The 26,864-nt window shown below is 36.1% G+C and overlaps 1 protein-coding gene across 3 annotated transcripts in view; it reads right to left on the bottom strand.

The window, feature by feature from the left end:
• The window catches only part of iqsec3a (IQ motif and Sec7 domain ArfGEF 3a), a 221,456-nt gene that overhangs the window by 24,664 nt on the left and 169,928 nt on the right, over positions 1–26,864 (bottom strand). For all 3 annotated transcript variants that reach the window (XM_059505523.1, XM_059505522.1, XM_059505524.1), the window contains 4 exons: positions 26,020–26,145; positions 24,642–24,741; positions 18,226–18,387; positions 15,588–15,677 (listed from right to left, as the gene is read on the bottom strand). In XM_059505523.1, coding sequence (XP_059361506.1) covers positions 15,588–15,677; positions 18,226–18,387; positions 24,642–24,741; positions 26,020–26,145 — 478 coding nt within the window. The remainder of the gene's footprint in view (positions 1–15,587; positions 15,678–18,225; positions 18,388–24,641; positions 24,742–26,019; positions 26,146–26,864) is intronic.

Here is a 26,864-nt window from a genome sequence, read left to right as displayed (position 1 = left end):
TATGTTATCATGTTTATTCTTGTAGAAAATAAGTGTTTATTCTTTAAGAAAATAAGGAAAAAAATGATCCAAATATTTGTTTTGTTTCACCTATTTATGTAGGCTACAATTATTCAAAAATAAATAAATACAATTATTCAAAAATAAATAAATAAATAAATAAATAAATAAATAAATGTCATTAAAAAATACAATCGGCCTGAGTAAATTTGACCATTATAGGATTGTGACTTTAAAGGTTAGTGATTTAGGAGGTGAAAATACTGTGAAATTACAAATGGCATTGGATTTTAGAGCATAACAACTGAAGGTTTATGAAACGTTAGCCAATAAAGCATTTTTTTTAAACAATGGAACTTAAAGTTGTGAACTAAAATACCAACAACCATACAGCATGTGAATAAATAAAATGCATACTTTTCATAACATTTCATTATTCATAAAATGCATAACGTTTCTGGTGTTTGGATTTGTACTTCAGTATAATGAGCACCAAGTTTAAGAATAGCCCTAGACTGGCTTTCTCTCTATCTCTCTCTCTCTCTCTCTCTCTCTCTCTTTCTCTCTTTCTCTCTTTCTCTCTTGTTTGCGCATGTGCGGAAGTGACTGCGGCAGCGTGTGTGAGTGAGTGAGTGACGGCGTTCCTGAGTGAGTTTTTTTTTCGTCTACTCTTTTCTTTCTTTCTTATCTTTTTCTTGTGTTTTGTTTATTAGTAGTTTTTAGTAGTACTTTGGTGGTTATGGGTCAAAACTCAGATGGGTTTTCGATATTGACCGCTCGACATACTTGTAAGTGCATACCAGATGATTCGGTGTCAGTCGAAGATCGCTTGGTGGCAATCGGCAATGAGATTGTGCTCAAAACAGTTTGTCAGCATCAAGGATGAATAAGGCTTTTGTTGTCTTTCTGAAAGAGCTAACTATGGTGGATCATTTAGTTGAGCGCGGTATATCTGTGAGAAATATTTTCATTCCAGTATTGCCGCTGTCTAATCTTTCAAAAAAGGTTATCATCTTTCAAATGTTCAATGAAGATGATTCCACTGGGTTTAAAAAATCCAGATTTGAAACACATTATGTCTTTTAGAAGACAAATTTTCATGATTTTGAGCACTGATTACCAGCATCTGAATGTTACTGCGAAATTGACGGTGTTGGATAAGGATTACACCATCTTCATAACCACTGATTCAATGAGGTGTTTCACGTGCGGGAGGCATGGTCACACCAAACAAACGTGTCCTATGAGTAAGGATGCTGAAAAAGTGGATAATGTGAATGAGTCAGTCACTGTTAATGAGCGTGAGAATCTTACTGTTGATGTAAACAATGAAACTGAAATTGATCAGCATTCTGGAAAAGCTCCTGATGGTCTTATTGAACCCAGTTCATCTGGTTTTGTCAATGACTCTGATGTGGCCCCGATTGTTACAGATGTGTTGAGTGAAAATGTTGCTGGTGCTAGTGTAGAGATATAGGATGGTGCAGAAGCTGTTGCTGATGATGCTAGGGTATCTGAGCACTTTGGAGAACAAGTGGAGATTGAAGGAGCGATAATTTTGAATTCACCTGATAGCGTGTCACATGATGTTAGAGAGAGCTTAGAAAATGATGAACAGTCTCTTTATGATTCTGATAGTGAAGATTCAGATAGTTGTGGGGATAATATTGATATGGCATCTCAGGGAAGCTCTACTTCTAAACCAAATGTATCTTACTATACAGTTGAACAGCTGAATCATTTTCTTGATTCTACAAAAAATCTACGGAAACCAAAACTTGAAATGTATTTTCCGAATTTAAGGCTTTTCAATGATTCATGTGCATTTGCCATGAGGAAGGCTACTTTAGAGGAACTTGATCAGCCAAAACGTTACCGACTTAAGAAATGTATGGGTAATGTAAGAAAAAGAATGAAGACCCGATCTGTGAAACACTACTAAGATGGGTCTTGTTATTTTAGCGTTATTCCTTTTTGATTTTCTCTTTTTCATCCCTATGACCTCATTTAACATTGGCTCTTTTAATATTAATGGTTGTCGGGGCACTGAAAATAGAGCTAATTTATTTGATTATTTACAGTTAAAAAAGGCAGATATAATATTGTTACAGGAGACGCATACAGATGTTCAAAATCAAATGCAATGGATGACCAAATGGAAGGGTAGTGTACTACATAGTCATGGATCCAATGTAAGTGCAGGTGTTGCAATACTTTTTTCTTCAAGGGTCAATGGTCATACTTTTGTGTCTGAGATATTTCCTGGTCGGATTTTGCGTGTGGATGTTACATCAATTTTTTTCATTTTTTTAGTGTCTATGCACCAAATATAGGAAATGAACGTATACCTTTTTTAAAAAAAACTGTCTGAAGCTATATCAGAATGTTTCCAAGATAAGATTATTGTATTAGGGGGTGATTTTAACTGTACTTTAAATCAAACTATTGATCGAAATCATACTGAACCTCATCCTTGTTCAGCTGAGGAACTTATATCCTTAATTAATTATCATAGTTTTATTGATTTATGGAGAAATACTTTTCCAGGGGTGAGGCAGTATACCTGGCTTAAACAAAATTCTAATGAAATGTCAGGGGCAAGAATTGATAGGTTTTATGTGAAAACCAATAACAGAGTTAGATTTTTTGGTGATTCCATTTCTCCAAATTTCTTGTCTGATCTCCACTATATTTCTATGACTGTTTCTGTATCTTTTATTAAATCTTATTCAACATATTGGCATTTTAATAATAGACTGCTCCAAGATAAATATTTTATTCATGCTTGTCACTGTTTTTGGGAAGCTTGGGCGAGGAAAGAGAGAGTTTTTTTATCATTAAGTCAATGGTGGGATATAGGCAAAGTCAGGGTAAAACTTTTTTGTCAATAATATGCTGCCTACAGTACTAAAGCCCTTAAGGAGAAAATGAAGTTATTAGAACAAAATATACTTCAATTAAATATTCAGAATAATAATGACTCTTATTCTGCAGATACTGAAAGAAAGAAATTTATTTTAAAAAATCTTTTGGAGGACAGGGGCAAAGGAGCTTTGATTAGAGCTATGTATACTCATTTAAATGATATGGATGCTCCTACAGCTTTCTTTTTTTGGATTAGAAAACAAGTTTAGGGATAAGAAGTATTTTCATCATTTAAAACTTTCCAATGGCCAGCAAATAACTGATCAAAAAGAAATTAATGCTATTGCTTTGTCATTTTATGAAAAATTGTATCAAGCAAAAGCAGTTGAAGAATTGGCTGCAGATTTGAATCCAGGGAGTGTCCTGGAGTAGATGGTAGTTTTATAAATATTTTTGGAATTTGATAGGACATGATCTTTATGCAGTTTTGTTAGAATGTGTTGATAAAGAAATTCTTCCTTTGAGCTGTCGAAGAGCTGTCTTGACATTGATTCCAAAGAAAGCAGACTTAGGTCTTTTGAAAAACTGGCGTCCTGTATCGCTTTTAACTGTGGATTTGAAGATATTGTCTAAGGCTCTTATGAATAGATTAAAGCAATGTATATCAAGTGTAATTCATGAAGATCAAACATATTGTATTCCTAAAAGAACTATTTTTTATAATCTGTTTTTGATAAGAGACTTAATATCCATTGGAAATATATATGCTTTGGACATTAGTTTTCTTCCTCTTGATCAAGAAAAGGCATTCGATAAGGTTGATCATTTATATCTTTTTAAGACTTTAGAGGCTTTTGGTTTTGGGTCACAATTTGTTGCTCTTATTAAGCTGCTGTATAATAATATTTACAGTATGCTTAGAATTTATGGTTCCTTGACCAGACCATTTTCTGTAACTCGGGGTATAAGACAGGGGTGTCCACTGTCTGGATTATTGTGTGCTATTTCGATTGAACCATTGTTGGTTTCTTTAAGGAATAAGCTACAAGGTGTGAACATTTCAAGTTACCCAGCTTTAACCCCAGTAAAACTTACAGCATATGCTGATGATATCACTGTTTTTATAAGCAATTTTGTTGATATAAATACTTTAACAGCTTGTTTAAATAGTTTTCATAAAGCAACATCTGCAAGTATAAACTGGGTGAAATTTACAACTTTTCTTATGGGTGAATGGAGGGAAAAGGGACCTCAGAAACTATAGAAGCAGATTAGTCTCAAATATAATTCACTCAAAAAACACGATTCACACATGCGTAGACAATTTCACATGCATGAAACCTAATTCACGTACACACAAAAAAAAATCACGTGCGTGGAAAAAAAATATATTCACAAAAAGCAATTCACAAGCGCAAAATAAAATTATATATTCATAAAATACATTTCACAAATGCAAAAAACTATTTGTAGATATACAACTGTGCACAAAAACCTTTGAATGTTTAAAATGTACGATTGTCTGAATGTACGAATCGTCATTTACTACGAATCCACTCGGATTTGTGTGTGTGTGTTTTTGAGACTTTCCTGGCAGAGCTCTCTTCCCATGTGGGTCTGTTGTACTCTTTAGCCAATCAGATGCGAGCTTACCATTCAACCAATCATATCATAAGACACTGAGTGCATTCAAGGAGCATGATTCTGCGCACCTTTAGCGCAATATGGATTAATTAGAACAGAAATTAAGCCTTTACATCAGTAATCCAGCATGGCGAATGAAGAACGGGAAGCACGGGTAAGAGTTTAGTTTATTTCATAAAAGTCTGAGTTTACACATTTTATCGTTTACACATTCAATCAAGACAGTTTTTCTAGTTAGAAAACTAGTTAGAAAAAAATACAGTTGTAACAGGACAGTTACAGTAATTATAAATTAAACTGCAATCAGGATAGTAAAAAGAAAGACCTGTAAAGACAAAATTAACATTTTGAGAGTTGTGAAATTATAATTCTAAATAATCTTGTTTTATAAATTGATGTCTGTTAGGTCAGTGTGTACTTTATTACAGTAATACATTTTAAAACATGTAGCCGAGTCATTGTTAACCACTACGTTGAAGCAATGTAGTTCGATCAAGATAAACAACATCACATATTTGGAAACGTTGTTTAATTTGTAAATATATTGTCTGTACATTGTAATGCATCTTTCTCTTCTTATAATTTAGGAATATCTAAAGCAGTATATTCTTCAGCGACTTCATAATCGTTTAGTTCAGGGATTCCCAAAGTGTGGTGCGCGCAAGGAAAAATGTAATGGCGGTCTGTTTTTTTTTTAAATGGGATTTTTCCATACAATAAAAAAACATGAACAGTAAACATTTCCTTTGTAATCGCTTTTATTTAAAAAAAAACTATAATTTATTAGTTTTCATGGAAACGTAGAAGACAGATGCTGTCTTCAAGGCACTGTTCTTCTTTTATGTACTGCAGGCTAATATGCGTGCCAGCTCGTTTCATTCATTCCATAATATATATTATAAATATGCTTAACTGGCTGAAATCAGAGAAACTGTCAAGTTGGACATCTTATGATAAAGTTGTTAGTCAGGAGGAGAGGGGCCAAGAGAGAGTGAGGATTTGGAGGCAACAGAGAGGAAGAGAATAGAGAAAGAAAATGAGCAAATAAAAAATCTTGAGGAAATCTCTCTCTCGCTGCAGGCTGAGCGACTTTTGCACTGCATTCGAAAAGTTCCAGATGCACCTCTTTCATTTTATTTTATGTTTGAGCCTATGCTCTTTGCAACTTAATTATGTTGTGGATCGTGTGTAGGTTATTTATTGTCGCACTTGAAAAGTTTCAGATTGATCCTCGTTTTTATTTATTTCATATATTTCGGAGCTTATTCTCTTTAATGATGTGGATCGTTTGTAACTTCATTGCAATTTAATTCAATTTACTGTCGTTCTAATTTCCATAACCGTTATGTTATGCAGCAGTTCCCAAACTTTTTTTCCTGTGCTCCCCCTTCTATGTCCCAACCGGGTTGGCGCACCCCCAATCCCCACTTAAAAAAAAAACGCAACAAAGCTGTCTTTTATCGCCATATAAAGAGTCATGAACAAAGAACATCAACAAAGTTTCAATATAATGCAACAAAGCACAAGCTTCCACTTTTAAGAGGACGAGTGACAGACACAGGCTCAGTAACAGAAAGCATGGTTATTTTCAGCCGCATAAAAGAAACAATATCCTAGGCCTATTAAATGACCATGGAGCTAGCAGCAGCATCATCTCAACCCGCGGCCCGTCACGAATTCAAATGCGTCCCAACATGCTGAACACAATTAATATTTTTTTCCAGTTTTACAATTATTATTATTTTTTACATTAATTTAAACATTTAATTAAGAAATATAAGCTATAGCCTAATGTTTTTTTTTCTGTTAAATTATTTTGTGTTTCATATATTATTTTCAGACATGATCAGACCTACTCACATAACATTACTCATTTAACTAACACATACAAGCGCCCACTTTGGCAGAATTCAATCAACAGCCATTAGTTCGGTAAAATTGAGCATCATAATGGACAAATTTGTTTTTAAGGGAGAAAAAAAAGAAGTGTGAAAAATGCCAGCGAATGAACACGTATAAAAAATAATAGTCGCAGTATCAGTAGTGAAGGAGAGTGCTGGATTTTCGGTTTGCCCCGCATTTTACTTGAAGTTCAGGCAAATGGGAACACCATATATTACATAGCAATCATCCTTAATTGAAGAAATGTGGCAAAACATCTCTGGAGAAAACCTTATATTATTAAATTTGAATGTGCTTTCCATATTTGGATCAACATAGGCTACATTTGTGAATGCACATTTTCTGCAATGTCGCGTCAAGTCATGCTCCCGTGCGCGTCTTACAGACTGCATCTTAAGCCATATGTTAAACTTTCCGCGTCCGTGGGGAGACCGTTATGGACCGCTAGGTAGGCGTGACGTAATAATTGTCATGGGAGAGTGTGTGCAGAGGCTCTGAGAGGACGAACGCGTACCTCACATTTTTTTTATGACCGCGCGGACAGGTGCGCGTGGTCAGTAGGCTTCAAAAGCACAATTACACATGTGGAGGCAGTGTGAAGAAGCCCATTGCTGCTCGAACCTGTACAATCCGCTTGCACTTGGACTTGGACCATAGTGCGGCCCAGTGGAAAAAAAGAGAACCACTATAACTAGTTACAAATTAAACAACGTTTCTAAATATGTGATGTTGTTTATCTTAATCGAACTACATTGTTTCAACGTAGTGGTTAACAATGACTAGGCTACATGTTTTAAAATGTATTACTGTAAGAAAGTACACACTGACCTAACAGACATCAATTTATAAAACAAGATTATTTAGAATTATAATTTCACAACTCTCAAAATGTTACTCTAACTAGTTTTCTAACTAGAAAAACTGTCTTGACTTTTATGAAATAAACTAAACTCTTACCCGTGCTTCCCGTTCTTCGTTCGCCATGCTGGATTACTGATGTAAAGGCTTAATTTCCGTTCTAATTAATCCATATTGCGCTAAAGGGGCGCAGAATCGTGCTCCTTAAATGCACTCAGTGGCTTATGATATGATTGGTTGAATGGTAAGCTCGCATCTGATTGGCTAAAGAGCACGACAGACCCACGTGGGAAGAGAGCTCTGCCAGGAAAGTCTCAAAAACACACACTCAAATCCGAGTGGATTCGTAGTAAATGACGATTCGTACATTCAAACACTTGTACATTTTAAACATTCAAAGGTTTTTGTGCACAGTTGAATATCTACAAATTGTTTTTTGCATTTGTGAAAAGTATTTGATAAATATATAATTTTATTTTGCGCATGTGAATTGCTTTTTGTGAATATATATTTTTTTACACTCACGTTAATTTTTTTTGTGTGTACGTGAATTAGGTTTCATGCATGTGAAATTGTCTACGCATGTGTGAATCGTGTTTTTTGCGTGAATTATATTTGAGACTAATCTGCTTCCATACGAAACTGCCTCATCAGTGTAAATGGACTCGAGGTGGTTTTAAAATTCTTGGGATTTATTTTGGTACTGAGGAGTATATGGAGAAAATTGGGAAGGACTTTCTGATAAAGTGATTGGGAGAATCCAGAGATGGAGATGGATTCTTCCACATCTTTCATACAGAGGAAGGGTTTTAATTGTTAATAATCTGGCAGCCCTTTTTTCTGGAATGGCCATCATTGGCTTCCACCTGGGGTTTTGTACTTGCCGGTGGCAGAAGGAGGACAAGGACTCATTCATGTGAAATCAAAAATGAAGGCTATGAGACTACAAACATTGAAAAAGATATTTAATAGACAGACAGAGTAACTTGGATATCATTCAGTCTCATTCTGTTGCAAAATACGACCAATGTAAAGTTGGACAAACATTTGTTTTTTTAACTGAAAAGACTTAAACTCTTTTGTCTCATGATGATTTTTATGTGTCTATTCTGAGAGTATGGGGACTTTTTAAGGTGTTAAGAGACATTATGGTATTCTTGAACCTTTGTTTTTTTTAATCCATTGTTTAATATACAATCAACTGTACTGAGTTCATTTGTCGCATTGTTTTTTAAAGCAGGAATAGTAAGAATTATTGACTTGCTTGATTTGCACAATAGCCAATGGAAAAATGTACAGATTCTTGCTGATCAAGTTGGTCTTAGATCAGTAAGATCAATGCAATGTTTTGTTAACGGTCTTAAAGCCTCTTTTCCTTCTGAAGTTATGTCCTTTGTAAACAATGTTTTGCATAATGGTGAGATGACTCAGACTTTTACTGTTTTAAAGATTATACCCAAAAATTTGAAAATGAATGAAAGTGGACAGTTTTCTTTGTTGAAGGGGTATGAAGTATCATACATAGCATAGTGGCCACTAACAATTTTGTTTCAAGATTTAATACATCCGTTTCATCAAAATGTCCTTATTGTAATGATGTTGAGAATGTTTTTCATTTATTTTGTGGTTGTTTTCGTTTAGAGTCTTTGTTTGTGTTGCTTGATGAAATGATGTCTAAACTTGGTTTTTTATTTAATAAGACAGTTTATTTTTGGAAATAGTTATAGACGTTCTTGGCAAGGTGAATGTAAGCTTGCTAACATTTTGGTGGGACAAGCTAAATTGGCTATTCTAAAGTCACATCAGTGTAAGAACGAAGATCAAGATGTTGATTTGGTGATGACGTTTAAATCTTTGGTAAAATTCAGAATTGTTACTGAGTATACTTTTTATCTGCATACAAAAAATGTGATTTTATTTGAAATGATATGGGGTGTTAAAAAAGCAGTTGTCACTGTTAATGAAACTGGTCTGGTTTTTCTTTGGTGATTATTAGTACTTTTTTTTTGCTTTGTTTACAAATGGATATATATATATATATATATATATATATATATATATATATACATAAAACATTTTCTAAAATTTTTGAAGAAATGAGAGTGTAAACTGTTTTTTTAAATAAAAGTTTTTTGAAGGTCTCTCATTCTCTCTCTCTCTCTCTGTGTGTGTGTTGCATGCTGGGAAGCGAGAGTGTGGCGTGGGGTGTGAGAGGCAAGTGCGAGAGCGTGAAGTTTCTTAAGTTTTTTCTTATAGTTAAAACTATTTGTCCATAGGTTTTACCTATCTTCTTTTATTGTTTTCTTTTTTTCTCTCTTTTTTTCCTCACTTCTTCGGGTCACCGTTTATTGTATTTAAGTTTGCGAGGCGTTTTCTAGTCAGACGGGATGGCCTCTCTCCCTGCGGGGGAAGAGCCATCTCTCTCGCTTCGGAATGGTTTCAGGTGTGTTCCTGAGGCAGGTACAGTGATTGAGGAGGTGCTGTTAGCAACAGGAGAACAGGTAGGCCATGAAAACATTGTTTCTGCATCTCGTATGCACAAGGCAGTTGTCGTATTTTAAAAAAACGAACAACTAGTAATCAGGATAATTGAAAGCGGTATTTGGGTGAAAGAAACTTTTGTACCCGTTACACCTCTTTTTGCTCCAGCTACAAAAGTGACAATCTCCAATGTACCTCCTTTCATTAAAGATGACGCGATCGTGCGAGAATTGACACGGTTCAGAAAGATGGCTAGTGCTGTGAAAACGATTCCTTTGGGTTGTAAATCTACCGAACTTAAGCATGTATTGTTTTTTAGACGACAAGCGTTTATGTTTCTGACAGCGCCTACTAAAACACTGTATGTTTCGTTTCGAGTGACATGTGGAGAGAGTTCTTATATGGTTTACGCGAGCACTGATACTTTACGTTGTTTTGAGTGCGGACTTTTTGGCCACAAGAGATTTTCTTGCCCTCATAAACAGCAGCAGGTAGAGGAAACAGCAGGGCCGTCAGGTTTGACGAGTGCGAGTAGCGGAGCGACTGAGGTGGGAGAGCCGGTGAGTGATGCGGGTGCTCGGAAAGAGGACGGAGATGCAAAAAAAGAAAGTGAAGCTGGTGATAGAGTAGAGGTGAGTGTAAACCCGACTGGAAGTACTGAGGGTATAAATGAAGAAGTTTCGTCTATTGGTTGTATTGTTACTGGTGCTTTATGCTTCAAAGACGATAGAATGCAAGAAGACATTACAGGTTCAAATGATGAAGTGGAAAAAGAGTCCGAAGATGAGAGTATTAGAGATGATGATTCATGCATTGATGTAGACGTTGGCAGATATGGAGATTTGTATACTGTTGAACAGATAAACTCTTTCCTGGATGAAACTAAGGGGAGGAGTGTTAATGTTGAGTTTTTTCCTGACCTAGAGAAATTCATCGCATCCGTAACGAAAGCTCGTAAAGAATGTAACGTTGAGATTTTGTCGCAGCAAAAAAGGTTTAGACTAAAGAAATATTTGACAGCAGTCAGACAAAAAATTCAAAAGATGAAGGGTAAAGGTAGGTTTACTAGAACTAGCCTTAAATAAATGCACATGGGGATCTGGCCTTTACTATGTTTTTTTCTTTCTTTTTCTTTTTCCTTTTTCTTCCCCCTATTTATGGAGGTTCTTATAATAGGATCCTTAAATATAAACGGTGCAAGGGACAGAAGTATTAAAGAGTGTTTAAATTTGAAAGAAACTCAAGTTGTGTTTCTACAAGAAACACATAGTAATGAAGAAAATGAAACTGATTTTGGTATGTGGTGGGAGGGAGATCATGTTTTGAGTCATGGCACCAACCTTTATTATTTTCACCCAGATGTAAAGTAAAAAGTTTATCTAAGAATGAAGTAGTGAAAGGGCGCCTACTTGCTCTAAGAGTAGAAATAAAAAATAGAGTTTTTGTGCTAATAAATGTTTATGCTCCTACAATGGGTAGAGAGAGAAAGAGAGCTTTTTTTCTTAAACTTAAAGATGTAGTTTCCTCTTTTATAAATGAAGATTTTTTAGTAATTGGAGGAGATTGGAATTGTACTTTAGATTTTACTTGTGATAGAAATGGAGAAGAACCTCATTTTTTATCAGCAGTATCTTTGAGAGAGATTACCACACAATTTGGACTTATTGATATTTGGAGAGAGAAAAATAAAACAGTAAAACAATATACATGGATTAAAGTGACAGAAAATAGGATCAGTGCAGCACGGTTAGATAGATTCTATGTTAAGAATACAATGTGCAGTAGAATAGAAGAGACAAAAATATGCCCAAGCTCGATTTCAGATCATCATTTAATTTCCTTAAAAATGATTGTAACACAAACAACCCCTCATTGCTCTTATTGGAGATTTAGTAATAAACTATTAGAGAATCTTGATTGTCATGAAAAATTTAATCTTTTTTGGAAGTATTGGACAGAACAAAAAAGTAATTATGAAAATCTTCTTCAATGGTGGGAGGTGTGAAAAGTTCAAATTAAGCTCTTCTGCCAACAATATTCATCACAAGCTTGGATTAGTTTAAAAAGGAAAATGTCTAAACTAGAAGAAGATATTTCTGCATTATATGTTTCATTGATTAATAAGAATGACATGGGAGTCGAAGAAAATTTGTTATCCAAAAAACATGAATTAAGAGGTATATTACATGAAAAAGTGAAATCAGCACTTGTTAAAGCACGGTTTATTTCCATTAATGATATGGATGCACCTACAAAATATTTTTTTAATTTGGAAAAGAAGGTTGTTCATAATAATTTTATGCATTGTTTATGAAGACCTGATGGTAGTATCACGTCCGATCCTTTAATGATGAGAAGAACTGCTGTTGATTTTTATTCTTAAGTTATTTGCAAAAGAAGACATTGATCTGAATACAACATGTGAACTTTTTAAAGATTTACCAAACTTGAAAGAAGATGAAAGACTTTTTCTAGACTCCAGTATTACCTTTGAAGAAGTAACGGATGCAGTAAAACAACTCTCAACGGGTCGAGTACCAGGTCTTGATGGACTTACCGCAGAATTTTACTTTTTCTTACAGAATTTTAGTCTTTTTGGGGAATAATTGGACAGGACGTTTTTAAAGTTCTTGAAGAAAGCTATAAACTGAAGGAACTGCCAAAAAGTTGTCAAAGGGCAGTCCTTTCTCTTCTTCCAAAGAAAGGAGATTTGTGTTTACTTAAAAATTGGAGACCTGTTGCTGTTCTTAACTCTGACTATAAGATATTGTCTAAATCAATTGCAAATCGACTTAAGATGGTTTTAGGTTCGTTGGTTCATGAAGATCAGTCTTATTGTGTTCCTAAAAGATGTATTTATGATAATTTGTTTTTAATGAGAGATCTTTTAGAATATTTAGGAATGTACAATGTTGGTGCTGGTCTAATATCTCTAGACCAAGAAAAAGCATTTGACCGGGTGGATCATCTGTATTTGTTTCATGTCTTAAAGTGTTTTGGTTTTGGTGATAGTTTTATATCATGGATAAAATTGTTGTATAAAGGATCCTTGAGTATGATAAAAATAGGAGGTGGGTTAAGTGTACCAGTTAAAATACAAAAAGGAATCAGACAAGGCTGCCCAATGTCTGACCAACTGTACAGCTTGGCGATTGAACCATTATTGTGTATGCTTCGACGTAAACTAAAAGGTCTAACTATAAATGGTAGTTTAAAAAAAGAGTCTATTATATTATCTGCATACGCTGATGATATTACTGTGATAATTAAAAAGCAGGAAGATGTACAGAATTTAAAGGGGGCTCTAGACATCTATGAAAGAGCGTCATCTGCTAGGCTTAACTGGGATAAAACAGAAGCTGTGTGGTATGGTACTACTGAAAATACCAATATGGTTTTACCGGAACTCCCAAATAATATTCAGTGGGGTACACTTGGTTTGAAATATCTTGGAGTATATCTTGGTTAAGAGAAATATAAAAAGAAAAATTGGGAGGGTTTAGTGGAGAAGGTCTGTGCGAGGTTATCTAGCTGGAAATGGTTGCTACCCCAGTTATCATATAGGGGAAGAGTACTGATTGCCAACAATCTCATTGCCTCAATGCTTTGGCATAAAATGATGGTTGTGGATCCACCAGTGATTTTAATCCAAGAAATTCAAAAGAGACTTGTTAATTTTTTTTGGTCTGGTCAGCATTGGCTGAGAGCTGCTGTCCTCTATCTTCCTGTTCAAGAAGGGGGACAGGGACTGATAGACATTCGAGCTAGACTGACAGTTTTCCGACTGCAGGCTATTCAGCGCCTACTATATCACCAGCAGCATGGAGTGATGGAACTAACATGTGCTCTTCTATGCAAGGCTGGATGAATGGGTCTAGATAAACAGCTCATCACCATGACCCTAAAGAGAACTTCTCTTGGTGGACTTAACTCGTTTTACCTCAATATTGTGGATTTATGGCAAATGTTTTCTATTTCAAGAGAGTGGTCAAAACCAGGTCCGTGGCTGTTTAACGAATCTCTTTTTTTCAATCCTCTTTTTCCTGCTGAGATTCTGAACTCTGAGACCATAAGGTCAAACTTGCTGGCTGCTGGAATATCCATGTTTCGGGATCTAAGGATAGGAGATGGGTGGATTGAAGCTGAAGAACTTGCTCGTAAAGTGGGTTTCAGGTCTGTGCGTCTCGCTAAACGAGTGCTAGAAGACCTAGAAGCTGAACTTCCCTTTTCAGCTAAAGAATTTCTCAAAGAGACTTGTGCAGGAGAGGATACAGAGCCATTCACTTTTCCGGAATTTGACTTTTTGATGAAAAGGGATTATCAAGAGGAAGATCCGGCAAAATTGTTGTCTTTGAATACTCCTGAAATGGGGTTGTTCAATGATTTATCAAAAATAACTTTATATACAGCATGTGTTAAAACTATGAACTATCAAGACCTTAAAGATCAAACAGAAAGCAAATGGACTTTAGTGTTGGGGTCAGACTCTTCCCCGAAAGGTAGCTGGCGGGCCCTGTAAAAAAACCACTGAAAAGAGAGTGGGAGATCTGCAGTGGAGAATTGTACATGGAGTTTTAGCCACAAACAGACACATATCACGACTGAATCCTTTAGTTGGGGAGGGTTGTCCTTTTTGTAATTCATCAGAAACTGTGATTCATGCATTTATGGAATGTTATCGCCTGAAAAACTTGATGCAGTTAGTGAAGGTTTGGAGTCTGGAGCTAATGGGTTCGTTTAATGTTTCGTTGTTTATTTATGGGCCAAAGTACTCAGTAGAAAACAAGAAGAAAGTTATTATTCTAAATTTTCTTTATGGAATGGTAAAGTTGGCAATTTGGTGTACTAGAAAAAACAAAGTTGAGGAAAGTGGGTGTATTGATCCTATTTTATTGACTAAATGTATTGTAAAAAAAAAAAAAGGTTAACGGTAGAGTATGCTTTTTATAGCATTACACACAATGTTCAGTCTTTTTTTCATCTTTGGGGTTTTAATAATTTTCTGTGTGAGCCTGATGGGAATGGAAGCTTTAATCTAAACATTCTCTAATGTGTATATGAATGAAAATATATGTGTAATTGTCTAATGGAGGATGTTTAAAAAATGTTTTTTTTTTGTTTTGTTTTTTTTTTACACATTGTTTAAAAAAAAAAAAAACACACCTTCTTTGGGTTTGTAAATATTTATGCAGAAAAATCCCAAATGTTATTTTATTAATAAAGGGATTTTCAAATGTCTGTCTCTCTCTCTCTCTCTCTCTCTCTCTCTCTCTCTCTCTCTCTCTCTCTCTCTCTCTCTCTCTCTCTCTCTCTCTCTTCCCCTCCTGTGACCCTTGATTTGTCTGTATGTGTATTCAGAGCCAGTGAGCAAAGGACTTTTATAACTTAAAAAAAAAAACTGCGTTAACGCACATTAAATAATTATAAGGATAAATCAATTAATGTGTTAACGCGATAATAACGCATTAACTTGCCCAGCTGAAATAAAATAAATAAAATATAAATACCTTAAAAACGTAAACTTAACAAGTTGAATAAAGTTCAGCTTTTAAAATGTTTCAGGACTCCTGTGTTCTTTTCCATTCAATTTCTCATTGAATTCAAGATTGTATACTATATGTACAGTAAGTGTAAAAAAAATTGTAATAAAAAAAAACCTTCAAGCAACTTCACTCAAATTTGGTACTGTACTTTTTAAAATATATATTTTTGTCATTTACTGTATAGTACATTCTCTAAAACCTTCTTGATCATGCATAAGCAGATGTTGAATACAAGTCGTATCACTTACAGCAGATAAATGTGTGTCTGAGTGTATTTTTTGTAATGTACTGTACCAGAAGGAGAACCTTGTCTTCCCCTCAGCTCAAGAGTCCCGTTATTCTTTATGGAGTGACCTTTGGCTCCCTGTTGTTTCTCCAACTCCCCTAAAAATACAGTGAAAAGAGACCAGGAGAACTTTAGGTCTATGCTACACACACACACACACACATACAAAATAGCTTTTCCCTCAGCTTTTCCCTCATCCAAAAGAACTGTAAGAAAGCTCTGGCTCAACATTAAGACTCTTTTAGGGGAAATATGCCTTCTGATTCAATGAAGCCATAAGAAAGGACTAAGCCTTGATACAAACCTGTGAGTGCTCAAAGAATAGCTTACAACCAATCATCCAGATACTAAAACACAGCATGCTAATTATTTAACATATTTATTACAGTAGTAAATTCAAGGATAATAGAAAAATGTGTCCTCTTTTAATTGAAAAGGCATACAGACAAATGGAAATAAAATATACAGTAGCACATTTAATAATGAGGGTGTTTAATAAAATAAAATAATAAAATTGGTATCCATGTTGATTTATAGACAACAACAACAACAATAATCATAATAATAATCATAATAATAATAACATTTTTTTTTCATGTAATGACTATGAAATCAGCAAGTCAAAAACAAAATAATTATGCATGTAACATAAATTCAGTGAAATTAATTTAAATAAATACATAAATGAAATGTATTTATTCTAACTACCACTTTAACTTTTTAAAGGTGTTAATTTGAATGTTGTTTTCATGTTGATTCATGACTTACAATATTTTCAATGATAATAATAATAATAATAATAATAATAATAATAAAATTATCAAAATAATGAAATAGAAATGTTTCCAAATGTATACAATTTGCTCAAGTTGTTGCAATTACAGTTTTATGTTGGTTTAAAAGTTATTTACAAAAAAATAAAAAATTAAGATTAGTTATAACATAACTTGTGCAATTGTAAACATTATTGTTATTATAGTTATTATTATCCCATCAAAAATAAGTGGTGGAATAAAATAAATAAATAAAATAATGTAATTAAGGTTAAGCATTATCACCAAGTACTGTTATTTTGGGCAATTTTGCTCGTGTATTCAATGTTTTTATTCTTGAAGTATTATACTGGAAACATCAGTTTATTATTTCTACATTTCTGTCATTTAAAACGAGTAAAACTGAGAGTATTAATCTACAGCAAACCCTCCAGAGCCCCTTCGGATAACAGGACATCAAATTACCTGCTTCAATTAAACACAAATTAACTCCAAATGAGGATTGCCTTTATTTGCAATGCTAAAATAAAGACAAAGACACAAAATGTGTGCAGACATATCAATGCACAATGGCATTTAGTCATGCTTGGATTGTAAAGAGAATTCCCTTTATGTCGAAATAAAAGATGTTTAGCTGTGTAGATGACAGCTCTCAGTTCACCAACAGCTGTATTCCTTAAAGAGAGTAAAGGTGCTTATCTTTCTTTTCCCAGTGGAACTGCTGACAAAGATGAACATACCAATGGACCCTTGCTATCTCTCTATCACAGAATGTAATGAAAACCAACCGGCCTCAGCAGTATGCATGATTTGATGTCCACTGGCACTCAGCCCTTTCTCTTTCTGTCTCTCTTTTTGTCTTTCTCCCTCATGGAAACAAAAACAAATTTTTCTGTTCCTTATTCCATGTCTTTCCTTCTCAGTTCCTTCAGAGGATGTTTGAAAGCCTGACAGCACTGTGCAAATGAAACATTTTATTTATTATAGAACATCATAGAACAGCTCAGTGAAAAGACAAATACACAAACACACACACACACACACACACACACACCATATTTGCAAAAAAACAAAAACAAAAAAAAAACAGAAAAACTGCAAAATGACAATAGAAAGCAAATTATATACCCAGAAAATAACTGGTCCAATAAGCCAACTTCACATTTGTAAACAGAAGTAGGGTTGAAAAGCGGTGCATTATGTTTTATCTTCTTTTGGTTCATGTTTCAGATTTAATAATTGCATTTACACTGAAATATGATGCTTAAATATTAATGAAATTAAATAATTAGTGGTAATCAGTCATAAAAAAAACAGTTTAAATTCAGCTTTTTGTTGATATATTGATACATTTTCTTAAGGATCCTTAATGAATATTTAGTTCATACATTGAGTTAAATTTCAACTAAGTTTATTACTTCAGTGTTGTAATACCTAGAAGTAACTTATAATTTTAGAATTGCATCTGTTTTACTGTGGCTGCCAACAACTGGATTACTTCTGTTTACCCAGCAAATGGGCAGCTTTGCCAAGTATTACCATGGAAACACCAATATTCAGAGATATGACTGCTGTTTCACATCATGAAGCAAAAATAAATAAATAAAAAAAGTATCCTTTCACTTCATTGCTTACTAGCTCAACTCAAAAGAACCACCCACAAATCTATGATATTCTGTTCTCTACGTATATGGCACAGGGTTTTGTCAGTCAGACGAAAACCATTTGCTTAGAAAAGTAACAGCAGACTCCTCTTAACAAGCTGCATGTTTTGAGGTATCAAACATGTCTGTAACACAAATAATGTGGGATCAGCTACGTATGAAAAATTAATACATCTGTATCCTCTTATACACATGAACATCCCACTCACATTCAATACGTATCTGTTCCATCTCTGACACCTCAGCGATGGACTCCTTCAGGTCCTCTATGAACTTGAGCAGGTCCTCTGCACTCTGAGCACAGAAATTCAACACCTGCTTCTTATCAGAGCCCGAACACGGAGACAAAATAGTTATGGCATGAGGATAGTCTGAAACAAAAAGAGACAAAACAGAAACATTGCATTAGCAAAAAATTAAGGGTTGAGGTTGTTATTCACTGACAACCTTGCCAATCTTCTTCTGATTACATCTAGAATGTGTTCACTTCCAGATTCAAAAATGCTTCAAAGTCAATGCCGTCATAGCTGGAAAATTGGAATATGTCTATTATAACCTAACATGACATTGTTTTGATGTATTGATGTAAATATGTGCCATATGAGTCATGTTATACTTGTTTGTATGTATTTTTGAAGCTTGACAGACATGGTCACTATTAGAAACGGTCACTAAGGAAATGTGTGATGAAAATAAATTGTGTGTTTGTCTACAAAAAATTATCCCTTTGTATTCCACATACATTTTGAATGTTTCAATTACAGGAGAGGGTTAGTGAATATTTAAACATTTTTAGGTATTAACTATTCCTTAATCATGATCATAGTCATCAACATTTTCTATACAAAATAAATAAATAAATAATAAAAATAAAAAAATCACATAAATATAAAGATATAGTTATACCAAATTAACTCAATCTATAGTATTCTTTAATGTGACCATTTCCCAAGTAAATCATAATATTCAATGATAAATAATAATAATAATAATAATAATAGTTTTAATAACATGTCCTTGATTGACCTTGACTCATATTTGGGATTTCAGTATAAATTTGCAGTGGACTGTGGATGACTGTTTGGCTCATGAAAAACCATAGGTACCCACTTATGAGAAGTATTTTTGGGAGAATTTGGTGGCTGGTCAAACAACTCAGGCTATTTCAGATGGTAATTATTATTGGTTATTATCATAATTTAAATTTACATTTTAAATTATCATGAAATTTGCAAGAGTTTAGAAAGACTGTATTACTTACAACTGTAGCTTTAAACACTATCTAAATTGGTATTTGGCTGTTACTGACCAATAGTGATGATAGTGGAACAGTCATTTGATAAAATATGCTAGTATGATGTTTTGTTAAACACCACACATGTTCTGACTGGCTTTGAAACTTCTTACATTGTTCCAGGTTGAGATATACCTTTATAATGCATTCATAACAGCTTTATAACACAGTTTCAAATATTTTTGCAATATTTACATTTATAAACCTTACAAATGCCATCACTAGAGTGACTGGACATTCAGCAATCATTTATAGTATTTTATTGGCATGGTTGTGGCTGAAAATATGTCTGTTATCTGCTGATTTACTTGTTTGTGTCTCTTCTATTATGCCCAGTCTGTTCTGTCAATTATTACAGATTTCAGTGGTTCAAAATATAAGCATGAGCCATAATACTCTCCTCTCATTTAATTACAGCCCAGTTACCATAAATGTTTGTGTGTGTGTGTGTGTGTGTGTGTGTGTGTGTGTGTGTTTGTGTGTGTGTGTGTGTGTGTGTGTGTGAAAGTGAAAGTGAAACAGTGGAAGGAAAAGAGAAATACTTGTAGTCACTTTAATTGGAAAATAATTAGTGCCTGTCATCTTCATTTATCATGTGGCATTCTGGGAAATCAGGGAAGTGGGTGTTTTAAGGGGAAGTCGTGGCCTGGTGGTTAGAGAATCGGACTCCCAATCGAAGGGTTGTGGGTTCGAGTCCCGGGCCAGCAGGAATTGTGGGTGGGGGGAGTGCATGTACAGTTCTCTCACCACCCTCAATACCACGACTGAGGTGCCCTTGAGCAAGGCATCGAACCCCCAACTGCTCCCCGGGCGCCGCAGCATAAATGGCTGCCCACTGCTCCGGGTGTGTGCTCACAGTGTGTGTGTGTGTGTTCACTGCTCTGTGTGTGTGCATTTCGGATGGGTTAAATGCAGAGCACAAATTCTGAGTATGGGTCACCATACTTGGCCGAATGTCACTTCACTTCACTAAAAGGCACACAATTGTCTGGATCTTGTATGAGTTAAAAACTATTTTAGCAATCCATTTCGCCTGTATCTGTGTATAGTTTTAGTTAAACCCAAATCCAAATGCCATGAGAAATACTTATATATTTCAGGTTTTTACAATACATTTCTTAGATTCCTTGAAAAGTGTGCATGAGGCAAATTTGTGCAAAATTAAATTATGTTGCTTCTTGCAAATTTTGCAACACTTTCAAAGTGAAATGTTCAGTGAGTTGCGCTAAAATTGTGTTAGTCTTTATCTGAAGAACATCTCTCTTTCTTTCCAAATAAAGCCAAAATATCACATAAATGGCCACTGTCATCTTGTACTGATGATGTCATTTGGTGCCAGAATCTGTGCAGTAGTGATTTGTGAGATGCACGGAGCTATTTAATCAAGGTCCCACCCAGAGTCCCGCAGACTCAATCAAAACCACACAATTAAGATGCCATACCACATCAAGTAAACTAACTAAAAGCATATTTATTAGAAAAAGGAAGACTTGAAAATATATTAGCCTGATAAGAACTATGTACAATGAGAGAAACCATCTTTGGAAAAAAATTAAAATAATAAATAAATAAAGAGGGATGGTTTCTTAAATGTCAATTAAATGTCAGGTGAAAATCAATACACATGCAGCTGGTTATGTGTTGCAAACTTCTGCTATGGTCGAAGTGTTTTGAGGTGATAACAGTATTGTGCAAGAAACTGCATGAAAATAAATCTTTATAAATCAGTAATCTATGTTTATATAAATATTTTATTTGATCAAAAATACAGAAAAAAATTTAATATTGTGATATATTATTACAATTTAAAATAATTGTTTTCCAATTTATTATACTTTAAATTATCATTTATTTCTGTGATGCAAAGCTGAATTTTTAGGATCATCATCACATGATCCTTTAGAAATTATTCTAATATGATGATTCATTATCAAAGTTGGAAACAGTTCCCTTTCAGTCGGTCACTCTCGACGCCACGTCGGTGACCGACGAATATGGGATATCGCTTCGATAGACCAATCTACTTCGAGTGTAAACTAAACGAGCCAATGCAAATTGGCATGCAATTATTGCATCCAGCTGCCGCTGATCACTGCCTGAGTATAAGGAGGGCAGCAGGTGCAATGCATACCAGCTTTTCGCTTCGGAGCCGAGCGTTAGTATGCCTGCAGGTTGTCCCCGTCTCCCCGTGTCTTTACGAAAGTCACGGAGGCAGCTCTCGTTCCTCTCAGAGAGCAGGGTGTTCGCATTCTCGACTACTTAGACGATTGGCTGATACTAGCACAGTCTCGAGATCTGTTGTGCGAGCACAGAGATGTGGTGCTCCAGCACCTGAGCCTGTTGGGCCTTCAGGTCAGCTCGGAAAAGAGCAAACTCCCATGGAGGATCTCTTTTCTCGATATGGAGTTGGATTCGGTCGAACAGACAGCACCCCTCACAGAGGAACGTGCGTGGTCGGTGCTAGCCTGCTTGAATACGTTCAAGAGCAGGACAGCGGTCCCACTGAAACTCTTTCAGAGGCTCCTGGGGCATATGGCGGCCACGGCGGCACTTACACCGCTCGGCCTATTACATATGAGACCGCTCCAGCACTGGCTTTATGGCCGAGTCCCGAGGTGGGCGTGGAAGCGCGGCACTCACCGGGTCCAAGTTACACCGGCCTGTCGCCAAACCCTCACTCCGTGGTCAGATCTTGCATTTCAACGGGTAGGGGTGCCCCTAGAGCAGATCTCCAGGCATGCTGTGGTTTACACGGATGCCTCCACCACCGACTGGGGGGCCACGTACAACAGGCATGCAGTCTCAGGGGTTTGGACGAGCCCGCAGCTGTAGTGGCACATCAATTGCCTAGAGTTGCTAGCAGTACACCTTGCCTTGAACCGTCTCAAAGGTCTCTTGTGAGACAAGCATGTGCTGGTCCGAACGGACAACACTGCGACCGTTGCGTACATCAACCGACCAGGTGGTCTGCGCTTCCGTCGCATGTCGCAGCTCGCTCGCCACCTCCTCCTTTGGAGTCAGAAGGTTCTGAGGTCACTTTGTGCCGTTCACATTCCAGGCCTGCTCAATCATACAGCCGACGAGCTGTCTCGAGCAATGCTCCCGGGAGAATGGCGACTCCATCCCCTGAAGGTCCAGCTGATTTGGAGATGGTTCGGAGCCGCTCAGGTACATTGTATATGCTCTCCCAAGGTTCCCACTACACCCTTCAAAGACCAAGTGGTGAACCTGCAAGCGCTGCCCCTGGAGGAGGCAGACCCAGCCCTGGCTTTGCTTTGTCTCATCTGAGCATTAAGGTGCTACGTAGACCGGACACAAAGCTTCAGGACCTCAGACCAGCTCTTTGTCTGTTACGGAGGCCGACAGAAGGGGAGTGCCGTCTCTAAGCAGAGGATGGCCCACTGGATTGTGGATGCCATAACCCTGGCTTATCAGGCTCAGGATGTGCCCTGCCCGTTCAGGTTGCGAGCACACTCAACTAGAAGTGTTGCATCCTCCTGGGCGCTGGCTCGTGGCGCCTCGCTGACAGATATTTGTAGAGCTGCGGGCTGGGCGACCCCTAACACGTTCGCTAGGTTCTATAGCCTTCGTGTAGAGCCGGTATCCTCCTGTGTTCTCACCTCAAACGGGTAGTGGCACTGAGAGGCCCCGGTTATTGTCGGCTTGCTTAAACCGCTCCAGAGTGTCCGTATTGTAGACCCTGTTGAGATCCTCCATCACCCTAAGCAGCTGGACGCAGCGGAACGTCCGGCGCCAGACCTTCATGATGAATCTGTGAGAACCATGGAAGGCTGGGTTCCATATTGAGACCTAAGCGGTACTCATATGTGTATAGTCCACGATATAGCCTTAGAGCCTGTGTTTCCCCGGCAGACTTCTGCCTTCCCAAGAGGGTTTTAATCACCTCAAATCTCTCCTTATACCCCTAAACGGATGCTATATGTGTATTTGCCTCCGAGACCTCCTTCGGGAAGGATGGGGCTCCCGCAGCGTCCCGGCTCCAAGCGGACCGGGTACGTTTTCCCAGTGTTATCCAATCTCACCCAGTGAGGTAGTGCTTTGACAACGGTGAGTGGAGCTACTTGTTCTGAGCCCCGGCCTACACCTAATAGGGGCGCAGGCGGCTCGCACAGGGCACTGGAAGGGGCAGCACCCATGGCGCTTTGATAGGGATCCCATATTCGTCGGTCACCGACGTGGCATCGAGGGTGACCGACTGAAAGGGAACGTCTCGGTTACGTATGGTAACCCTCGTTCCCTGAAGTAGGGAACGGAGACGCCACGTCCCGTCGCCATGGTTGCTGTACCGCCGCTGAGCTGCCGGGTCTCCGGCTCGGCTCCTCAGCGAAAAACTGGTATGCATTGCACCTGCTGCCCTCTTATACTCACGCAGTGATCAGCGGCAGCTGGATGCAATAATTGCATGCCAATGTGCATTGGCTCGTTTAGTTTACACTCGAAGTAGATTGGTCTATCGAAGCGATATCCCATATTCGTCGGTCACCGACGTGGCGTCTCCGTTCCCTCCTTCAGGGAACGAGGGTTACCATACGTAATCGAGACGTTCTGCTGCTTAATATTTTTTTAGAACATGTGATACTTTTTAGGATACTTTGATGAATAAAAAGTAAAAAAAAAAAAAAATAAGCTATGTTTTTAAAATATAAATATTTTGTAATAACAATATACACTACTGGTCAGTATTTTTTTTTTCTTTATTTTTTAAAAATAAAATCAATACTTTTATTCAGCAAGGATGTGTTAAATTGATAAAAAGTGATAGTAAAGAAAATATATTATTACAATATATATTATTAGAATTTTTTTTTTTTTTTAATAAATGCAGTTCTTTTTAACCTTTTATTCATCAAATATATTAGACAACTGTTTCCAACACTCATAATAAATCAGAATATTAGAATGGTTTCTAAATGATCATGTGATAGACTGGATGTTACATGTGACACTGAAGGCTGGAGTAATGATGCTGAAAATTCAGCTTTGCATCACAGGAATAAATTATTATTTTTTTAAGTATATTCAAATAGAAAACTATTATTTTAAGTTGTAATAATATTTCACAATATCACAGTTTTTTTCTGTATTTTTGATCAAATAAATGCAGGCTTGATGAACAGATGAAACTTCTTTCAAAAATATTAAAAATAGTAATGTTTCCAAACTTTTGGTCTGTACTGTATATATATATATATATATATATATATATATATATATATACACAGTATATTTTATTTTGCATTGCCACTAGTATTAAGTTTAACTATAAGCTGCATTGAATTGAATATCTAGATAAAAATTGAATGATCTTACATTCATTTTCGAACAGGTGGAACTGCATCCCCAGTAGCCCCAAGGCCTTGCAAAAGGTATAGGCAGCTGAACTCTTCTTCTTTGGACACAGTTTCAAAATCTGTGAAGAAAAAAAATGAAAATGCAAATTATATTTGTTGTCATTCACTAGAGCGAAAGAGTAACAGTTTCAAACATAAGCTTGGTTCCAAATCCTAATGAGCTGCCTTGCAATCACAGTTACTTCTAAGGCAGCTTACTAAGTATAATTATATTATACATGATTTGGGATGCTCTGCATAAGCAGGACGCCAAATAAATATCACTCCTCAACTCAAACAATTATGAGATTTTCATGATAGCATGTTGCTAAGTTAGTTTAAATTGCAATTATCCATCATTTTTGCCACAATAAATTAAATCCAGGAATTTAATTTTAATTCATTTCAATTCAATTTTGAATGGCACTTACTATAACCCTGCTATTTGTCAGTGTTAGATTGTAAGTGATTGAGCATGTGTGAGAAAAATAAGGCCACACAGATTGGTGTAGTGTTGAGTGTCTACTTACCAGACTCCCTACTGGTTTACTCAAAATAGTACAACTGCCACAAATTTACGGGAAGTGGGAGACACTCATGAAGAAGAAATATTGAGCCAACTCATATCGCAACACAATTCAAGCCAAAAACTCTCTGAATGAAGTTAGAAAAGCAGTTATGAGAATTTATATTTTCACAAAAATTGAATAATGTGTAATTGCCTTTCCACACTAATTGCGTTTCCATTTCATATACAAAGTGAAAACAGTGTTTCATTTTGCAAATGTCATTTGCATTTTTGAAATAGTCCGATTTCACCCAGTTTCACCAATAATTGTACTGGGAAATGTAGTTTTTGTGGTTTTCCCTTCCCTTTTTAATGGCCAGATTAACATGAGCTCTTGCAATTATGAGAATAGTTTAATACATTGCTGTGATAACCTTTAAGTCAGCCTAATGCTCTCCATTAATTATAACAGACATTTAATCTTTGATTAATTTCAAGGGCTGTACTTTGTGGCTTTGAGCAAATTATTCGAGCAGTTGTGGGAAAGAGGACTACATTAGATTTGCTTTCACATAATGGGGACCAACTCTGTAGTCCAAAGATCATGCAAACAGAATACCAAGTTGTGCGCATAATTATCTGTATATGGAAAATATTCTTTGTGCATAGTATATGTAAGAATAGTATAGCAGTCAGATAATATGATATTTTTTCCATAGATTTCTTGGTTTATCGTATGATTGAAAGATGTTTTATGCCCCATTACATCTGAAGGAGTCATCTTTCATTAACAGCAATCAATTTAAATAAAAGAGATGAAAAAAATCTACATAATGAAACTTGGAGTTACCACAAGTAGGTCGTTGAAGAGGAAGACCTCTCTCTGGTGAGCAGCATGCTTCTGGGGTTTGTTGATCTCAGTCACTTCAAACAGTCGACTGCAGCACACTAGTCTCCTGTGAGGCACTGACAGAACCTGAGTGTGGACACACATAAAATTACTTCTCTAAAAGATACATCTTGAGTGATATTTATTAAATTGTTATATCAAATTACATTTAAAACAGTGGTTTAAACGGTTGTCTAACACAGTATTCAAAGAATGCTGAAATAATAAATTAACTCTCTTATAGCGAGCATAAATAGCGAGAATAAATTCTCTTTGTTGATAACAAAACAGCACAAAAACTGTATGGAAACTTGGCTAATATCTGAATCAGCAGGTATGCTCCACATTTGCCCTTCTGTGAAACCCCAAATGGCAGCAAAACCAGAAAAGCCCAAGCAGGCAGAGGTTGGAAAAAGAAAGGAGGGGTGATTAATGAGATGTGAAGGGAAAAGAGAGAACGGAGAGTGTCAGCAACATCTCAGCAACTCAGAAAAATAAGAATACGATTACAAACAGAAATAGATTTCCATGTTATTTGGGTCGGCAAATTCTGCATGAATTTTGGCAGAAATCAAATTTGCTATGACAATACTATAAAAAAAGTCTGCTGAAGTGCAAAATTATGACATATAAAAAGTTTATTACAAACAATTCAATACAGAAATCACATTTGTGAGAACATGAGAGTGCAAAGTTAATTGAAAGTGTAAGGAGACTTTTACTATTACATTTACTGAAAAGTAAGCTGAAAGTTTTTTGAAAATGCAAAGGTTTCCCATTCAGAGAGATTGGAGTTTATTAAGAAG

The sequence above is a fragment of the Carassius carassius genome, chromosome 22, assembly GCF_963082965.1.
Source record: "Carassius carassius chromosome 22, fCarCar2.1, whole genome shotgun sequence".
NCBI lineage: Eukaryota > Metazoa > Chordata > Actinopteri > Cypriniformes > Cyprinidae > Carassius > Carassius carassius.
This window is presented reverse-complemented; position numbering and strand designations above follow the sequence as displayed.